This window comes from Chionomys nivalis, chromosome 24 (assembly GCF_950005125.1).
Source record: "Chionomys nivalis chromosome 24, mChiNiv1.1, whole genome shotgun sequence".
Lineage (NCBI taxonomy): Eukaryota > Metazoa > Chordata > Mammalia > Rodentia > Cricetidae > Chionomys > Chionomys nivalis.
The window spans coordinates 18,319,628-18,337,398 of NC_080109.1; the positions used below are offsets into that span (position 1 = coordinate 18,319,628).

General features: G+C 37.0%; 1 protein-coding gene across 1 annotated transcript; it reads left to right on the forward strand.

Moving 5' to 3' along the window:
- The first annotated feature begins 1,540 nt into the window (after positions 1 to 1,540).
- LOC130866082 (arylacetamide deacetylase-like 2) lies at positions 1,541 to 11,278 on the forward strand. The gene is made up of 5 exons (XM_057757337.1): positions 1,541 to 1,678; positions 4,164 to 4,386; positions 5,591 to 5,660; positions 7,656 to 7,827; positions 10,676 to 11,278. The coding sequence occupies exons 1-5, from the start codon at positions 1,541 to 1,543 to the stop codon at positions 11,276 to 11,278; spliced, it is 1,206 nt and encodes a 401-aa protein (XP_057613320.1).
- Positions 11,279 to 17,771: the final 6,493 nt, after the last annotated feature.

The following is a 17,771-nucleotide window of genomic DNA, read 5'->3' on the forward strand; positions in this document are numbered from 1 at the left end:
TGCAGCCTATAAATCATTCCAATAAATCCCCTTTACACACATAGACACACTACACACACATGCACACATACACACACACTACACATACAAATGCACACACATGTATGTGCATGTAAGTATATTCCTAGGAATTTTAGCAAATCCTACAACATACCATGTGTTAAATGTAAGTGTGACAGTTTGCCACATTCTGTAGGATTTAACAAAACTCAGTCTTTAAGGAAAGGAAAGTTCTTCACCAGCAGTCAGCAGAAGGATTCAGAGCTCTCTGCAGAGGAGCATCTCTATGTGACTCATTTTAACTGAGACTCTTTAAATCAGACAAAATGTTAAAAGAGATACTTGAAAAGGTTTAAAACTACAAAGAATGGCTTTTGTTGTGTGTTGTAAGAGGCTGCTTGTTCATATCCAGCTGCTCAGCCCCAAAATAATCACACAGAAAATATATTATTTAAATCACTGTTTGGCCTATTAGCTCTACATTCTTATTGGCTAGGCCTTACATCCTAAACTAGCTCATCTACATTAACCTGTGTATCATGACGAGCATGAGGCTGTGGCTTATTGAGTAAAGTTCTGGAGTCTGCAAGCTTTCTTTCACCATCGAGGGAGAAAACAAGATATTCTATAACAAAAACAGATTTAAACAATATGTATCCACAAACCCAGCCTTACCCAAAGCACTAGAAGGAAAACCTCAGCCCAAGGAAGCTAACAACACCCATAATAACACAGACATCTGATAAACCTCCAATAACAACTCAAAGAAGGGATACACACAAACACTACCACCAAAAAATAGCTGGAGTTAACAACTACTGATCATTAATATCGCTAAATATCAATGGACTCAATTCACCCATAAAAAGGCACAGGTTAGGAGAATGGACATGAAAACAGGATCCAGCATTCTGCTGTTACAAGAAACACACCTCAACCTCAAAGACAGACACAACCTCAGAGTAAATGGTTGGGGAAAGGTTTTCCAATAAAACTGACCTAAGAAACAAGTGGATGTGGCTATCCTAATATCTAACAAAATTGATTTCAAACCTGTCAGAATGGCTAAAATCAAAAACACCAATGCTCACTTGACACAGTATATTTTATTTTTTAAAATAATCTGTGCTATAGGCTTTAGCCTTTGCATTGATTAAATGTTACTTATAAATTATTTTTAAATTCTCATCACTACTTTTGTTAAAATAACGCCAGAACGTGGATTTTAATCTCTCTTGTGCTGTGCTGTGAGTCTCGCTAAGATGTGTTTCACTGATGTGAAAGAAATTGATCTTCTCGTGATGGTTTTACTCTTGACCCAATTTCCAATAGATGATTTATGGTACCTTGTGTTACACAAGAAAGCACAGCTGCATTACCTGTTACAACAATGGTCTGATCATAGAACTGAATAGTGAATGAGTTGCTTTATTGCCGTGTTGTCTGGAAGACTTGGCCTGCTACCTTTGTCTTACTGTTTAGCAATTTATATATGAGGTAGCAATTTGACTATCAGCAGAGAGAGGTTTGGAGTTTTATCATGGGAAATAAAACGTGGCTCTTTGGATTATCTTGCATCCTTCTTGCTTATTATACTTATATACCCATACCAGAAAACCTTGAAGAACCCTGGAAAGTGAGATTCATAGATATTCTTACGAAAATAGCAACGCTTACGGTAATATTTTTTTCCTGGGAAATTGGGAGGCCTTGTTACAAATATATACATGAAGTGTATTGAGTCAGTATTTTGAGAGAGACTTTGCTTTTCCTAATGCTTTACCTACCAAATAATATTATAGTTTATGTAGTTCACATTTTAGTTAATTGCTAACATGCTTTATTATCTAATGAAGATGCAAGGTTTGTAAATGTGTAGTTCTAAAGTTAAGTATATACTGATAGCAAAAATAACCAATATTCCTAAAGGAATACTTGAGTAACTGTTCAGATGCTTGAATATATTTGATGGCTTTTCAGAAAGGCTCGTATGTTTTCTTAAACTCACATGTAAAGTCATTTATATCATAAAATTTTGATTTATATTTCTCCTTCTACTGTTTTAGTATCTTTTTTTTTTCTTTTTAGGTAACTCTTAGGCTTCCTGTATTCAAAATTGTGCACTCTCATGCTAAAAATGTTTATATTTGGTTTACATTCATCAATTTTAAGTGTGTTAATAGCTAAATGGTGATGATGATTTCAATACAGGTTTATATAAGTTCTGTGTTAATGTTAAAATAAAGTATCTATTAATAATCAGAAAATATCACGACAGTGGCATTTATTTCTGACTTTTTCATATCACTTTATAATTATTTGTGGAAGCTATCTGGTTGTTATATCTTCTTTTGAATTAGTCTGCTGTAAGAGCCCATCTGGGAAGCTCACTAGCAAGCGGCACTGCATCTTCACGGGTAGAGAGTGTGCTGTGTGACACGTGCTTCCTGACATGTCTAAGAGGCATTCTGATGCTCAAGGGCCACATCTTGGCACTTGCTACTGCTGTTATCTATATTAGGTCTGTGTTGCTAGAATACAGATTTTATAATGACACATTCAAAAACTGAACTCAAGAGTACACCGTGTTATTTTTCACCAAAATGTACTTCTGCCTGGAAGTCTTATAGGTATCATGGGAAGAGGAAGGTTTAGAGAGAACACATGCACAAAATGGTGAATGATCAGAGAAGACACTGAAAGTTATGGTAAATGAAGAAGAGGCCGGCTACTCTGCTGGAAAAGAATGGCAATCTTCCTAAGCTAGACAACTGTTCTGTTTTCATGCAGGTTTCTGTGATAACATACCCTGGTAAAAAGCCAGGTGAGAGTCCACAGCAAAGAATACAGGACAATTGGGGTGCTATGGTATTGATGTGCCATCACTTTAACAATCAAGAGAGGAGATAAAGGAATGTATGCATGACTATATTTAGCTAGCAATCAGGGCCAAATCTGGAAAACAGAGCCAACTTAAGGCTGTATATTACCATATCAATTAATGTTATCAAGACATTTCCCCCATAAACATGTTTACCAGCTAACATGATCTAGAAAGTCCCTTGAGGAGACTCTCCTAAGATGATTCTTGGCTGTATGAAACTGACAGTCAAACTAATCATTACAATAACTGACACATTTTCTTCTGAGTCCAAAGCTAGTTGAATTATCCTGGTTTGGGGTTCTTAATGCCTCATGTTGTTGACTGAAAAGTAGGGAAGTGAGGGTGGACAAGTGCCATTTTATAAACGATTATGACATCATCCCTGAGTAGTACATACATCACTAGTTCGTATATCACTGAAGCAACTCAATACTTATCATCTATCAATATAAATGTATTTTGAAAGCAAAGAATTGTAAATTTTGGCTTTTGTGTCCTCAAATGTAACATAGAATTAGGATATATAACTATAGATGAAAAGTCTGAAAGATACACAGTAAAAAGAGGTCTAGACAGAAGAACATCTAAACATGTTTTTATGTGTTTAACAATGTGAGTAGGCTTATTGTTTTGAAAATATAAATGAAATATATATTTACTTATATCTCTCATCTATCTATCATGTTTATATTTATATCTATATTTTGATCATATTTATTCAACTTTGCCCTACAACTTCTCCCAGACCTTTCATATTGCATAGCCCTCACAGCATCATGTCCTTTTCATAAAATATTTTTTATAGCTCACTGTGTCCAGTTAGTGCTGCCTATGATCATAGAGCAATGTGCTGGAAGCAGTGCAACTTTCCATATCCCTGAAGGTACCTGATCCTTTCATCCCCAGTAGTCATTAACTTTCAGTAGCTCCTGAGCTGGGGTTGGGGCTTTCTGTGTTACAAGCCCCAATGAATACTTCCATATTATTTGATTTGGTCATGTGCACATCTCATACAGATAACCAGAGCATCTATGAGGTGATAAGTGCAAGTGTCTTGTCATGTTTGGAAGACATTGTATTTCGGGCATCTTTCCCTTCTGTGTTTCCATACCTTTCTTCTCCATCTTCTGAGATGTGCAGTTCACCTTTGGTGAAGGATGTGCTGTTCACACTATGGCATTATTGCACCACTTACTTTTTTCCCATTGCATCTTTATGTGAACTTAGTGTTGCTAAAATAAAAAATAATAATACATATTTTTGGATGTTGTTTTGATAGGCCACATTATTTGAAAATACAGGTCTAATGAAATTTGAAGATCTTTTCTTCATATTAATGAGAATTCAAAATATAGAGCCATTTTCAGATGAAAACCTTACAGTGATTGACATAGACTTCAGTAAAATTCCTGTTCGTCTGTATTTGCCAAAAAGGAAGTCTGAAATACAGAGACCAGCTGTCATTTACATTCATGGTGGTGCTTTTGCCACAGGAAGCTTCAGTAAGTGTATTTTGTAATGTGTGTTTTAATTTGATTGCAATTGCTATATGAAATGGAATTCTCTGCATCTCATGATCTTGTTACACCTTTTCCTGCAATGAGTTAATTTTTCCTTTGAGCATTTGAGAGTAGCCATTATGTTTTATATAATAAATTCACTTTTTAATTAATTGGTTTTTGCTGACAAATTTTGGATTTGTTTTCTTTTAAGATTTAACTCATAATAAATTTATTTTTGTCCCTACCTCTTGATATAACAACTAAATTCAATCCATAGTTAATTTCTGTAAAAATTATGGTAACAAGAATATGCTGATTGATTTTAACTACAATTAAAATTTTCACTTATATTCAAAATGCAATTTAAAGTTTATTTTAAAGCCTAAGCCTCTTATTATGAAGAAAACATTTAAAAAAAATTATCCTGAGAATTATATTAGGCTTTAGGTAAACTAAAGTCAATTTATTAAAATGTCTGAGAACTCTAAAAGATTTTTAAAGATAGATGAATTAAGGTGACTATCTAAATTATGAATATTATAATGATGATTATAATATGATTATAATATGAACTTCAATTTACTTCTAGAGATCTGATTTATAGCCAATTTTATGGTATCGACATGGTTACTTTGAGAGAGTCAAAAAATAAACTTTTTATTCTCCTGAAAAGCAAAATATAAATTCTATGAAAGGAGAGCTTGCTACTATTTAAGCTTTGGATCTGTGATCATCACCACTGCTCGTCAGTCACTGTCTGTGGACAATGCCTGGTGCAGTCCTTCAGGACTGCTCAGCCACAGCCTCCTCCTGATGTAACTGACCGCAGAAATGAGCAGCAGGAGAGCAATCACAGTGCACCAGGCTGTGAAACTGGAATCAGGTGAAGCTGGCAACACAGGAAGCCAGAGCAAGTTTTCTGAGAGAACCCAAACAAGTCATTAAGGCACAGCAAGCTTCTTTCATTGTGACCTAGCAAGAGTCTTCTCTTCTGGCCTGGGTTAGGAGGGACTTAGTGGGTAGGAGTTAACGAAGGTTTTCTAACTCCATTGGAGTTTTTTTTACATGGTGGCCAAAGTGTTGACTGCAAGATTTCCATTAAGTAATCACAATTCTGATTTCTCTTAGGATTCATAGATGTGTCTGGGTTTCCCTTGCCTGGCATTTACACAGCTCTGTTCTGTATTTGTGTCTTTTATTTCAGAGATGCTGCCCTATGATTTTGTGAACCGAATGACAGCCAGCAGACTTGATGCTGTTGTGGTGGCCCCAGAGTAAGAGACTGGCTATTTTCAGTATTGTGCCCTTGCCCTCCCACCTAAGCTTAGTTTACAGTACAAGTTGCAAAATCCTCAGTGGTGGCTAGATTGCTGCTAGGAAATTTGGGTTTAAAAATTTTTTCTTATCAAAATTTCCTCAACAAGGCTTCATTTTGCATTCATCTCTGCCATGGCAGACTCCCATGAGAAGCAGAGATGTGAACATCTTTGCCAATAGAGCAGTAGCAGCTTTAAAAACATAAAGCCAACCCAGGTAATATGTCTATAGTGTATATTCATCATACCTAAGTGTGTAATAAGGAGCCCCTTGGTAGTTACTGGCCACTTAGCTCCAAAATAATCACACAGATACTGTATTAATCACATCACTGCTTGGCCTATTAGCTCTAGCTTCTTATTGGCTAACTCTCACATATTAATTTAACCCATTTCTATTAATCTGTGTATTGCCATGTGGCTGTTGCTTACCAGCTAAAGTAAAGCTGTATATCTCTGGCAGGGCTACATGGCTTCTCTGTGACTCTGCCCGTCTTTCTCCCAGCATTCAGTTTAGTGTTCTATGCCTACCTAAATTCTGCCCTGCTATAGGTCCAAAGCAATTTTTTATTCATTAATGGTAATGACAGCATACAGAGGGAAATCCCACATCATGTGGGGTAGAAGGAATCGATATATGTTAGAGTCATTATTGGGCCAAGTAATATCAATTAGAAAAAATGTTGGGACCAATCAAACATCTCAAGAACATTTCCAATGACAGCTCTTATTAATTCATGACTTCTGTTCAAATGTTCAACAATATACCAGAAAGTTGAATACTTGCTATTCTTTATGACCTTTTGGGTGTATTCTATACTTCTTATGTCTCATTATGAGGTTGGAGAAAATTGGCTTTTCCCTGCTAAATTTATAGCATAGGAATAGATTTACATAATTGTAGATTTTTGCAGAAACATTATAAGGAATTGTTGCTGACAGTATAGTAGAGTCAGATAGCATGAACTAGCGGGTTCAGTACTGTCGTGCTCATAGACAGCCACTGCTCTAAAGCAAGTGGAATTACTTATGTCTGAGAAATTTCTAATTTATAGTTGTAATGTCAGCTTGCCTTTATCATTATAATTTAACCAACTTTATGACATATACATAAGATTTTAAGAGAGTAAAGTTATATCTAGTTTAAGGATTCTAAAATATTGCAGGCAACCTTTTGTTCTTCCCCTTGAGTTAAAATTGTATTTTGATGTTTCATGGTCATATTATGCTATTTTTAAACACTTAGACACACCTTAAGATTTAAAAATTCACAAGGAGTATCTGAATAATATTATAGGACTATAAATGATTCAAGAATCTAATCCTAATTGTAAGAATAAAAAATAGACCATTGAGAAATGATTCTATAAAGGAATGCACAGTGAGATGGGGGTGAGGATGAGGAAGTAATGATATTATATATTTTGTCTAAAGAATCACAGTATTTTAATAATACTCATTGAAATAGCTTATATACTCACATATCAAACTGCTTATTTTAATTCTAATCCTCATGCTTAGGAAATGAAATTCTACAATTCTGTGAAATTTTGGACAAATAAGTTTCTAATTGAAGGCAACTACCAACACTTTGCTCTCAGATTTTCTGATTTTAAATTTCTTGAATAATCTAATCCATGATCATGAATTGCTTTTGAATCACCAACTCCATTCTGGGCTTGGTGAAGTTACAGGCTTCATGAGGGTGAAAATACATGCTATCTTATTCTTCTCCTCATTGTACTAATATAAAAAACACTTCTAAACCAGTGTCTTATTTTAAAATAGAAGTTATTAGTAAACCTAGGTTTACTTGATGTGTTTAAAGTTTCAAAGTAGGGCAAAATATTATTTATATATCTTCTAGTAAATTTTAGAGATAATTAGATACTTTAGCCTAATCATAAGTATCTTAAGTTCTTTGTTTCTTTTTTGTTTGATTTACCTCTAAAGCTACAGACTTGCTCCTCAGGATCTATTCCCAGCTGCCCTTGAAGATTGTATTGTTGTGGTCAAGTTCTTTCTCCAGGATAAAGTTCTTGAAAAATATGGAGTGGATCCTGCTCACATCTGTATTGCAGGAGACAGCTCTGGGGGTGCTTTGGTAGGATCTGTGACTCAACTGGTATGTTATGTGTGTTATGTATGATTGGAACCAGCACAATTTAGTCCTAACACAAAGGAAGTACTTTAGTTATTGTGTCTGAATGATGATTTTACTGTAATCTATAAAATGTAACATAACCAAATCAGTTTATTCTTTTGCATGATTTTAGATTTAGATGTGGCTTTAGTCAAGAAATTAGGTGGTGGCCGGGCAGTGGTGGCGCACGCCTTTAATCCCAGCACTTGGGAGGCAGAGGCAGGCGGATCTCTGTGAGTTCGAGACCAGCCTGGTCTACAAGAGCTAGTTCCAGGACAGGCTCCAAAACCACAGAGAAACTCTGTCTCGAAAAACCAAAAAAAAAAAAAAAAAAAAAAAATTAGGTGATGTTGCATAAGAATTTCATAATCCTATTGTGTGTGTGTGTGTGTGTGTGTGTGTGCACATGTGTTTAGTGGGCACTGAATCTAAGGATATACGATCACTAGACAAATGATCTACCATGGACCTATTGAACTACCTCTTTTTAAGCTCTTCTTGAGTTGATCTCTTTTAAGCATCCCAGGCTGAATTTGAATTTATTCTGTAATATGGCTATGCCATAAGCTTGCAATCTCTTCCCATCAGCCCCCAGCTACTTGGAATAGAGTCATACCATCAAGCCTACCTTATCATACTAATATTTAAAAAAAAATAGCAATGACTATGAACAATTATTTAGTATAAGTTTTATTGCTAGCTTTTCAAAGATATATTATAGAATTTGTGTGAATTTGGTTCACTGTACTTGATGCCAATTGATTAGTTTCTTGTCTCTCTGACTAGAAGACCTAATAAGAAAAAGGCAAATGGAAAATGAGTTATTTGGGCTTATGGTTTGACATGGTACAGTACCTGAAGGCAGAAAATCCATGGCAGTGGGAGGAGTTTATCTCTGTGGAGCAGACAAGTGAGGCTGTTTTATACATTTTTTGAGGACATACAGCAAGAGTCATGAAGCAGAAGCAATGGAGGAATAGTGCCCAGTGACTTATTCCTGGTGGCTGTTTCAGCCTGCTTCTTTATATTAGCTAAGATTACCTGTACTCGGGTAGAACCTCCTACAGTGGGCTGTGCACATCAACCACTTGTTTAGAAAATCTTCACAGTCTCACTCACAAACTAATCTTACAAAGACATTTTCTTTCTTTTTCCCTCCTCTCAAATAAATGTAGCCTGGGTCAAATTTACAAAACAAAATGGAAGACAAACGAGCCAGAGCTACTGAATGCTTGTCAACTTGACACACAAACACATCATTATTTAACTGCAACCTTCCCTTTCTTGTTTATGCCCAATATCTCATATTAATATCATTATATCAATATTAAACACATTGCAACCTTGAAAGTCCCACAATCTTTACAAATTCCAAGAAGTAGATGGTCAGTCACTCTAAAATACCCAGTTTCTCTAAAATTTCAAAGTCTATTACTGTGGATTCTCAAAAGATAATAAATTTTAAATACTTTCATATTCCAAGAAGGAAGAATTAGAGTAATGCCTTAATCAGAACAACATGAAATAAAAGTCCAAAATAGGAAAATTTGGGGTTAGGCACTGCAGGGCCACTCTATAGGCTCCAAAGGTCTTGCCACAGCACATGTAATAATTTTCATTGGACATTTTATATCCCTTTAACTGAAGAAGATTAAATTTTTCTTAAGTCTTGAAATAAGATAGGTGAAGACATTGGATCCTAGATTAGCAGGCAGTATAGGGGAGGACGTATGGCTATAAGTATTAATATATTTGTGACAAAATGTGTTAAGTTGCACACCAGCAACAATTAAGGCTAATGGGATATTCTAGATTAATCTCTCCCTCTCTTCCTCCCTTTTCCCTGTTTCCTTCCATTTCTCTATGTTACCACAGAAACGACTCTATGCTGGTTCTGGCTTACTAAGACCTGCTCTATACTGCCTACCAGCAGGCCCTCTCCTGCTCTGCTGTATTCCTCTATATCCTGTTGTCAGTCACTGTGGGAGGCATGAGGAATCTCTGCTAAACCTTTGCATTTCCTACTTCTCCATTCCTTTGGGTGTCATTTAAAATTTATAAAGGCACCTTCACGAAGAGTCTAGAAATAATTCAACCATTTATGACACAGTGGTTTCTATACACCTCTTTGCATGAGCTGACTATTCTAACTGAAGAGGCAGAAGATAGCAATCTAACTGCAGTGGTTTTCCTTCTGAGGTTCTAGGCCAAGGGCAGTGGGAGAGAGGGTCTCCATGTTTATACAAAATTTAACACCACATTTACTTTGGGGTAAGAGTGACTACTCCCCCGAAAGGATGGTCGTGACCTTACAAAAGGCTGTGAGATGTGAAAGATTGGAAAGGGGAACAGTTTTGCGAAGATGTCCCCCATCTGGACCCCTTGTTCATGCTCCATCTGAATGGGTTTTCGACATGCTGTTTTACAATATTCATTGTTTCTGCTATTGTAAATTCCTGTATGTCAACATAAACAAGGTGGGTATGATGACACGTGCCTAGGTTAAAACCACATGGGAGGCTAATACAGGAGGACAGTATGTGATAGATAAAAACAACTTGTCACCAAAAACTAAAAGTATTTTTAAACTTAGCCATTCTGCCATATCTAGTAGAATTCTCCAGCTCATGGTCTTGTTTGGCTGCCAAGTATGAAGAAGGTGGAATGAGAGTCTCATTTTTCAAACCATGAGTCAATGTTATAAGAATAATCCTCAGATACTGTTTCAGTTTAATAAATTTATTTACCTCAGGACATTAAAACAAAGTTACCAATTCTATTTTGTTAAAGCTATTGACTCATTAACACTCATCATGTGTTTCATTTACAGCTACAGGACGATCCAGAATACAGAAACAAAATTAAGGCACAAGCCATGATATACCCTAAGCTACAGGCAGTTGATACTTGGATGCCATCTTATCGAGAGTATGAAAACGGTCCCTTTTTGTCAAGGAAGTTAGGAATTAAGTTGTCAACCCGATATCTTGCAGAAGATGAAGAACTGCCAGAGGCAATACTGAGAAATGAGCATATGCCTGAAGGATCAAGAGACGTGTTCAAGTTTGTGAACTGGAGTCGCTTCCTTCCTGAGAAGTATAAGAAGAACCATGTTTATAGGGAGCCCGTTCTTGGGAAGCTGAATGCTTCCTATCCAGTACTTCTGGATAGTAGAGTATCACCTTTGTTAGTCAATGACTCCCAGTTACAGAAGTTGCCGTTAACTTATGTCATCACTTGTGAACATGACATCCTAAGAGATGATGGACTTATTTATGTCACCCGACTGAGAAATGCAGGAGTTCCAGTTACACATGAACACATAGAGGATGCAATTCATGGAGCCATATCATTTGTCACAGCACCAATGTATTTACATTCAGGTTTGAGGATAATAGATAAGTATATAAGTTGGCTACAAGAAAATCTATAAATCAATTGTACATATAGCTACATAGTCAGTTAGCTAACAATTTCACCTAAAGGTTATAATTTAAAGTATTTTAAAATTACAGAGTTTAAACATGACTTAAACTTTGGATAAACTTAATTTTAAATTATAATAAATATGATTAGTATATTTAGGAAGTTACTTAATTTGGTATTATTCACTTCAATAAAATGGAGATATTCATTTTGTTGCCATCTTTAACACCATGAGTAGAGATACTCTCTGAGAAATCAAACCTAGTAGTTCAGTACTAAAATGTGAGTAGTGTTATATTCAAAAGGGCAGGAGATTTGAGGCCGAGACAAGAATGGGTGATGAATGAGGAGGTAGAAACATTGTAGTGGCATTTGTTTGCAGTGATCATTAAACTGTATTTCAGTCCCAAGTTTTAGTTGTGTGTTGTTCATAAAAAAAATCAATTTCGTCATTGTAAATTAGATCAGTATTTATTACATTCACTGTACATGAAGTCTATTTATTGCTGATTACCTACTAATATGCTTTTCTGTGTACTGGGCACCAAGGTTAACGTCTTCACCACAAATTGTCCCAAAGCTTAAATATTTGAACCTTATTTAAACTTTAGTAAGAGCAAGCCAGGTATGTGTAACAGGCTTTATTGGACTACCAGCCCCCAAATCATAACATGGAGACTTAATATTACTCATGAATTCTTGATCTTACTTTATGCTTCTCCCACCAGCTCTTATTACTTAGTTTAACAATTTTTCTTCATCTACATTTTGCCTTGAGGCTTTTTAAATTTCTTAAATTCTGTAAGTTCTACTTCCTGCTTCCTCTCTGTCTGTTGGCTGGTAGATGCCTAACGAGCTGGACTGGGCATGTCCCTCTCTTTCTCCCTCATTCTCTCTGGAGCCTAGATTCCTCCTCCTGCTTATTCTGTCTGTCCACCAGTCCCTCCTACCCCTCTACTGCCTAGCTATTGACCATTCAGTTTTTTAATTGATCAATCATGTGCCTTAGACAGCCAATGTAAAACCAATGCAACACTTCTTTACATAGTTAAACAAATGCAGCATAAACAAATGTAACACACCTTTACATAGTTAAAGCAATATTCAACAACAGGAGTGAACCTCCTCATTGGTTATATGATATCAAGTTGTCAGCACTAGATCATGTATGTGTAATTAGCACTAGAAGAACTTAGCACGTTGTCTTTATATATTTAACCGTGTGTGTGTTTGTGTGTGTGTCTGTGTGTGTGTGCAATTTGAGAGGGAATAGGGGACGTATGGATTTCGTGCAGAAAATGGAAGCTGATGTTAGGCAATTACGGTTTGATTTTTAAAAAGCTGACCTTCATTCTCTTTTAGACAATGATTCCTAGTCCAAGATGATACCTAGCCAACTCTATATGGGAGTCAGAATTATTCATAGTATTGTTTTCATATTTTGAAGTGCATCATTAGCCTACTGCATACCTGACCTAGGAAGCAATCTGAGCTGATGATGTGTAGGCCTACTCGCTTCTGTTATTATGGGACCCACACCTCTGCCAGTACCAACAAGGGCATAAGTAACTGCATTTCCACTGGGAGGCGCCAAAATCATTGGCAAATTTTCTGATGTCTTGGTATTGCTGTTGTTTCCAAATGGTTGTTTTCACCTGTTTTGCCCTTTTGCTTTCAGCTAAGCAAATTGGAAAATTATGGATATCTGTGAATTCAGTTGATAAACAACCCTTATCCTCATTACTTTCATTAATTTTCTTTCACTGCAGTTTGACATTTTTGTCACCTTAACGTTGACCTGATCAATGATCTCTGATCTTATCATATGTTACTCTTCTTTGGCATTTGAACAGTAAATTGTTATAGGCAAACCAGAAAAGCTTAATTACTGTTTCTGTATTTTTAATTTTACTCATGATAACTGTGAATTTAAAACATCTACAGTAATCTTTTTGTTCCTGAATTTATAAAACAAAGGGATCACTAATCAACTATAAACCCGAACTGACAAAATATTTCTTACATTATTTACATTGGTAGACATGAAATAATGTTCAAATTTCTAGTTAAATAGTAAGTGGGAGGAGGGGAGGAAGAGGAAATTTTGATTGGTTTTATTTTAAAGTAATAAGAAATAAATGTATTATTCTCTGTGTGTGTGTGTGTGTGTGTGTGTGTGTAACTGCTGATGAGGGCAGAAGAGTAGGTCCAAATGTTGTATGCTTTCATGAAGCAGATATCAAGCAATTGAGAAAACAGCTAGACCAGGATAGAGGAACGCAGGTAATGCCTGTTACTGTATAGGAAACAGGTAAGCATTTAAGTATACGGAGTAGAAAGAGTCTAAACCAATAAAAAAAGGGGGGGAGTGATTAAAGGCATAAATACAAAGACAACAGGTAGAACAAACGTTGAGCCCTTCTAGGTAAAATAATAAATATGTTAAAGTTTATCTTACAGAGGGGCACACAGCAAACGTAAAATAGTAATAAAATATGACTGAAATATACTAATCATTTCAATAAAGATGAGTAATGCTACTCTCTTATTTAAAGAAAACGATTCCCAACTTGACTTATAACAAGATCAGAGTCTTTAGGGGTAGACTTGACAATGACTAAACAAGACCAAAGTGTGTTTCCAACGGACTAAAAGGTAGAAGAGTAAATTTCTGCATGTAGGGAAAGGGAGCAGCTAAGATTTACTCTGTTTTCCCACCAAATATAAGTGAAATAATGAATGGCACCGATCAATAAAGTGCAAGCTGAAGAGAAGCAGAATACCTGCCAAGGAGCTCAAAACTCAAAGAACACCATAATGGTCTGCTGTTGTGGGTCTGTTTCTGTTTAATCTTGCCAAGATTTTGGGCATGAAATACCAGTAACTTCCAAAGTCATGGGCATGGCCAAAACAAAAAAAAAAAAAAAACTCTACTCTCTATCTAAACCAAGAAAAGAGTAGATTAGCTAAATAGAAGAGCCTCTAGAAATGAAGAAACATGTTCCACCCACCCCATCCCAAGACAGTCGGGAGAGGAGAAGACTGAACCTCTGTTCTCATGAGCCTTCACTTCAGTAAAGGAACTGAAACAACCATTTCAAGAACATAGAACCAAATTAGGTGTTAAAACACAGAATAAATACGTTGAAGTCAACATTACCTATTTATTGAATTTGAAAGTAATATTTCTTAAAGATGCTTTCTTTTTTCCATTGTATAATTTTCATTTCTTTGTCAAAAATCGGGTATTCATAGGTGTGTGAATTAATATCCGGGATTTCAATTTGATTCCATTTGTTAATGTCTCTGTTTTTATGCCAATACCAAGCTGTTTTCATAACTGTAGCTATGTATTAGAGCTCGATGTCAGGTATGGTAATGCCTCTGGACAAAAGGTGCTGGCATAACTGGATGTCAATATGTAGAAAAATAAAAATAGATCCATATCTATTGCCAAACACAAAACTCAAGTCCAAATGGATTAAAAACCTCAATATAAATCCAACCATACTGAACCTGATAGAAGAGAAAGTGGTAAGTAGCATTCAATGCATGGGCACAGGAGACTACTTCTGAAATATAACCCCAGCACAGACACTGAGAGCAACAATAAATAAATGGGACCTCCTGAAACTGAGAGGCTTCTGTAAAGCAAACGACACAGTCAAGAGGACAAAAGGCGCCGTATTGAATGGTACAAAGATCTTTACTAACCCCACATCAGACATAGGACTGATCTCCAAAATATATAAAGAACTCAAGAAATTAGACAGTAAAATTCTAAATAACCCAATTAGAAAATGGGGTACTGAGTTAAACAGAGAATTCTCAGCAGAAGAATTTCAAATGGCCAAAAGATATGTTCTACTTCCTTAGCTATCAGGAAAATGCAAATCAAAACAACTTTGAGATACCATCTAATACCTGTCAGAATGGCTAAAATCAAAAACACCAATGATAGCTTATGCTAGAGAGGATGTGGAGTAAAGGGAACACTCATCTATTGCTCTTAGGAATACAAACTTGTGCATCCATTTTTGGAAATCAGTGTGGCAGTTTCTCAGAAAATTGGGAGTCAACCAACCTCAGGATCCAGAAATACTACTCTTGGGAATATACCCAAAAGATGCTCAATCATACTACAAAAGTATTTGTTTATGGAAGCATTATTTGTAATAGCCAGAACTTGGAAACAGCCTAGATGCCCCTCAAGTGAAGAATGGATAAAGAAAATGTGGAATGTATACACATTAGAGTACTCCTCAGTGGGAAAAAAAAATGACATCTTGAATTTTCCATGCAAATGGATGGAAGTAGAAAACACTATCCTGAGTGGGATAACCCAGACCCAAAAATATGAATATGGTATGTACTCACTCACTCGTGGATTCTAGCCTTAAACAAAGGATATTGAACCTATAGTTTATAATCCTAGAGAAGCTAAGTAATAAGATGAACCCAAAGAAAAACATATATAGAGCCACCTGGAAATTGGAAATAGACAGGCAAAAGTTGGAAGCATGTGGGCAAGAAGGGAGGGTAGAGGAAAGGGAAGAGGGGGAGTGAGAGGGCAGAGTGAGAGGGTTGGGGAGATCCTGGGGGAGTGGAATGGTTGAGATGGAGGAAGGATGGATATGGGAGCATAAAAGGAGATATCTTAATTGAGGAAGCCATTTGGGGGTTGACAAGATGCTTGGCTCTGGAGGGGTTCCCAGGAGTCCACGGGGATAACCCCAGCTACGACCCTGGGCAGTGGAGGAGAGGGTGCCTGAACTGGCCTTGTTCAGTAGTCAGACTGATGACTATCTTGAATATCACCATATAATCTTCATCCTGTGACAGATGGAGACAGAGACAGAGACCCACATAGGTATACTGAACTGAGCTCCCAAAGTCCAGTTGATGAGTAGAAGAAGGGAGAATATGAGCAAGGAAGTGAGGACCAGGAGGGGTTCATCCACTGAGTCTGCCTGAGCTAATAGGAGCTCATCAACTCCAGCTGGACTAGGAATGAATGAGCATGGGATCAAACTGGACCATCTGAATGTGGTTGAAAATTGGGACATACTGAGGGGCAAATAATAATGGCACTTAAATTTGTCTCTACTGCATGTACTGGCTTTTTGGGATCTTATTCTCTTTGGATGCATACCTTCCTAAGCCTGGATGTAGGGTGAAGGCCTTGGACTTCCCACAGGGCAGAGTATGTTGCCCTTTCTTAGAACTGGAGGGGGTGGAAGGAGGGTGTGTGGTGGAGTCGGAGGAGAATGGGAGGAGAGGAGGAAGTGGGAATTTTGATTGGTATTATTTTTTAAGTAATAAAAAGAGGGAAAGGTAAAAATTTTAAAGTAATTTTTTTTTTTTAAAAAAAAGAGGTTCTGCCAAACACTGGGGCCTTGAACATCATGTAGAAACAGAAAACTAAGTAAAAACACTTGCCCCAGTGCAGGACACTGGCATTCCAGAGTTGAAGGGTTGAATGCAGCTCTCAGTCACTCATCTCCAACCAGGCTGTGATCTTTAGGCTTGGCTCTTATAACCCTAGAAGAAGGCAGAGCCAGCAGCCAAAGCTACTCAGAGGTCCTTGCTACACTGCTTAGCAGTTTAAAGGCTGAAAGATATGCAGCAAACGAGGTACAGATGGAAAAATCTCTAAATAGTTTACAGTGTATTTAACAATGTGTACAGACTTAAGAGGGAAGGGTTAAAGAAAAAATAGCTAAAAATAAAAGTGTTTTTTATTTATTTATTAAAGATTTCTGCCTCCTCCCCACCACCACCTCCCATTTCCCTCCCTCTTCCCCAATCAAGTCCCCCTCCCTAGTCAGCCCAAAGAGCAATCAGGGTTCCCTGCCCTGTGGGAAGTCCAAGGACAACCCACCTCCATCCTGGTCTAGTAAGGTGAGCATCCAAACTGCCTAGGCTCCCACAAAGCCAGTACGTGCAGTAGGATCAAAAACCCATTGCCATTGTTCTTGAGTTCTCAGTAGTCCTCATTGTCCGCTATGTTCAGCAAGTCCAGTTTTATCCCATGCTTTTTCAAACCCAGGCCAGCTGGCCTTGGTGAGTTCCCGATAGAACATTCCCATTGTCTCAGTGTGTGGGTGCACCCCTCGGGGTCCTGAGTTTCTTGCTCGTGCTCTCTCTCCTTCAGCTCCTGATTTGGACCTTGAGATTTCAGTCCGGTGCTCCAATGTGGGTCTCTGTCTCTGTCTCCTTTCATTGCCTGATGAAGTTTAATATTCAGGAGGATGCCTATATGTTTTTCTTTGGGTTCACCTTCTTATTTAGCTTCTCTAGGATCACGAATTATAGGCTCAGTGTTCTTTATTTATGGCTAGAAACCAAATATGAGTGAGTAAAGAGAGAGTAAAAGTAATATAAAGAAAACAGTCATGTAGGACAGGAAATACATAGGTAGTCTGGATCCTGTATTGTATTGTGTTGATTTTTTTTTTTTGGTTGCTGATAAATAAATGACAAGTGCTGAATGACATGGA

What these genes read in the sequence shown, in the direction of transcription:
- LOC130866082 (XM_057757337.1), top strand. Translation starts at nt 1,541, where the DNA reads ATGGGAAATAAAACGTGGCTCTTTGGATTATCTTGCATCCTTCTTGCT. An exon ending in TTTTGCCACAGGAAGCTTCA is followed by an intron (nt 4,387 to 5,590) that starts GTAAGTGTATTT and finishes CTTTTATTTCAG; the next exon opens with AGATGCTGCCCTATGATTTT. An exon ending in GCTGTTGTGGTGGCCCCAGA is followed by an intron (nt 5,661 to 7,655) that starts GTAAGAGACTGG and finishes TTACCTCTAAAG; the next exon opens with CTACAGACTTGCTCCTCAGG.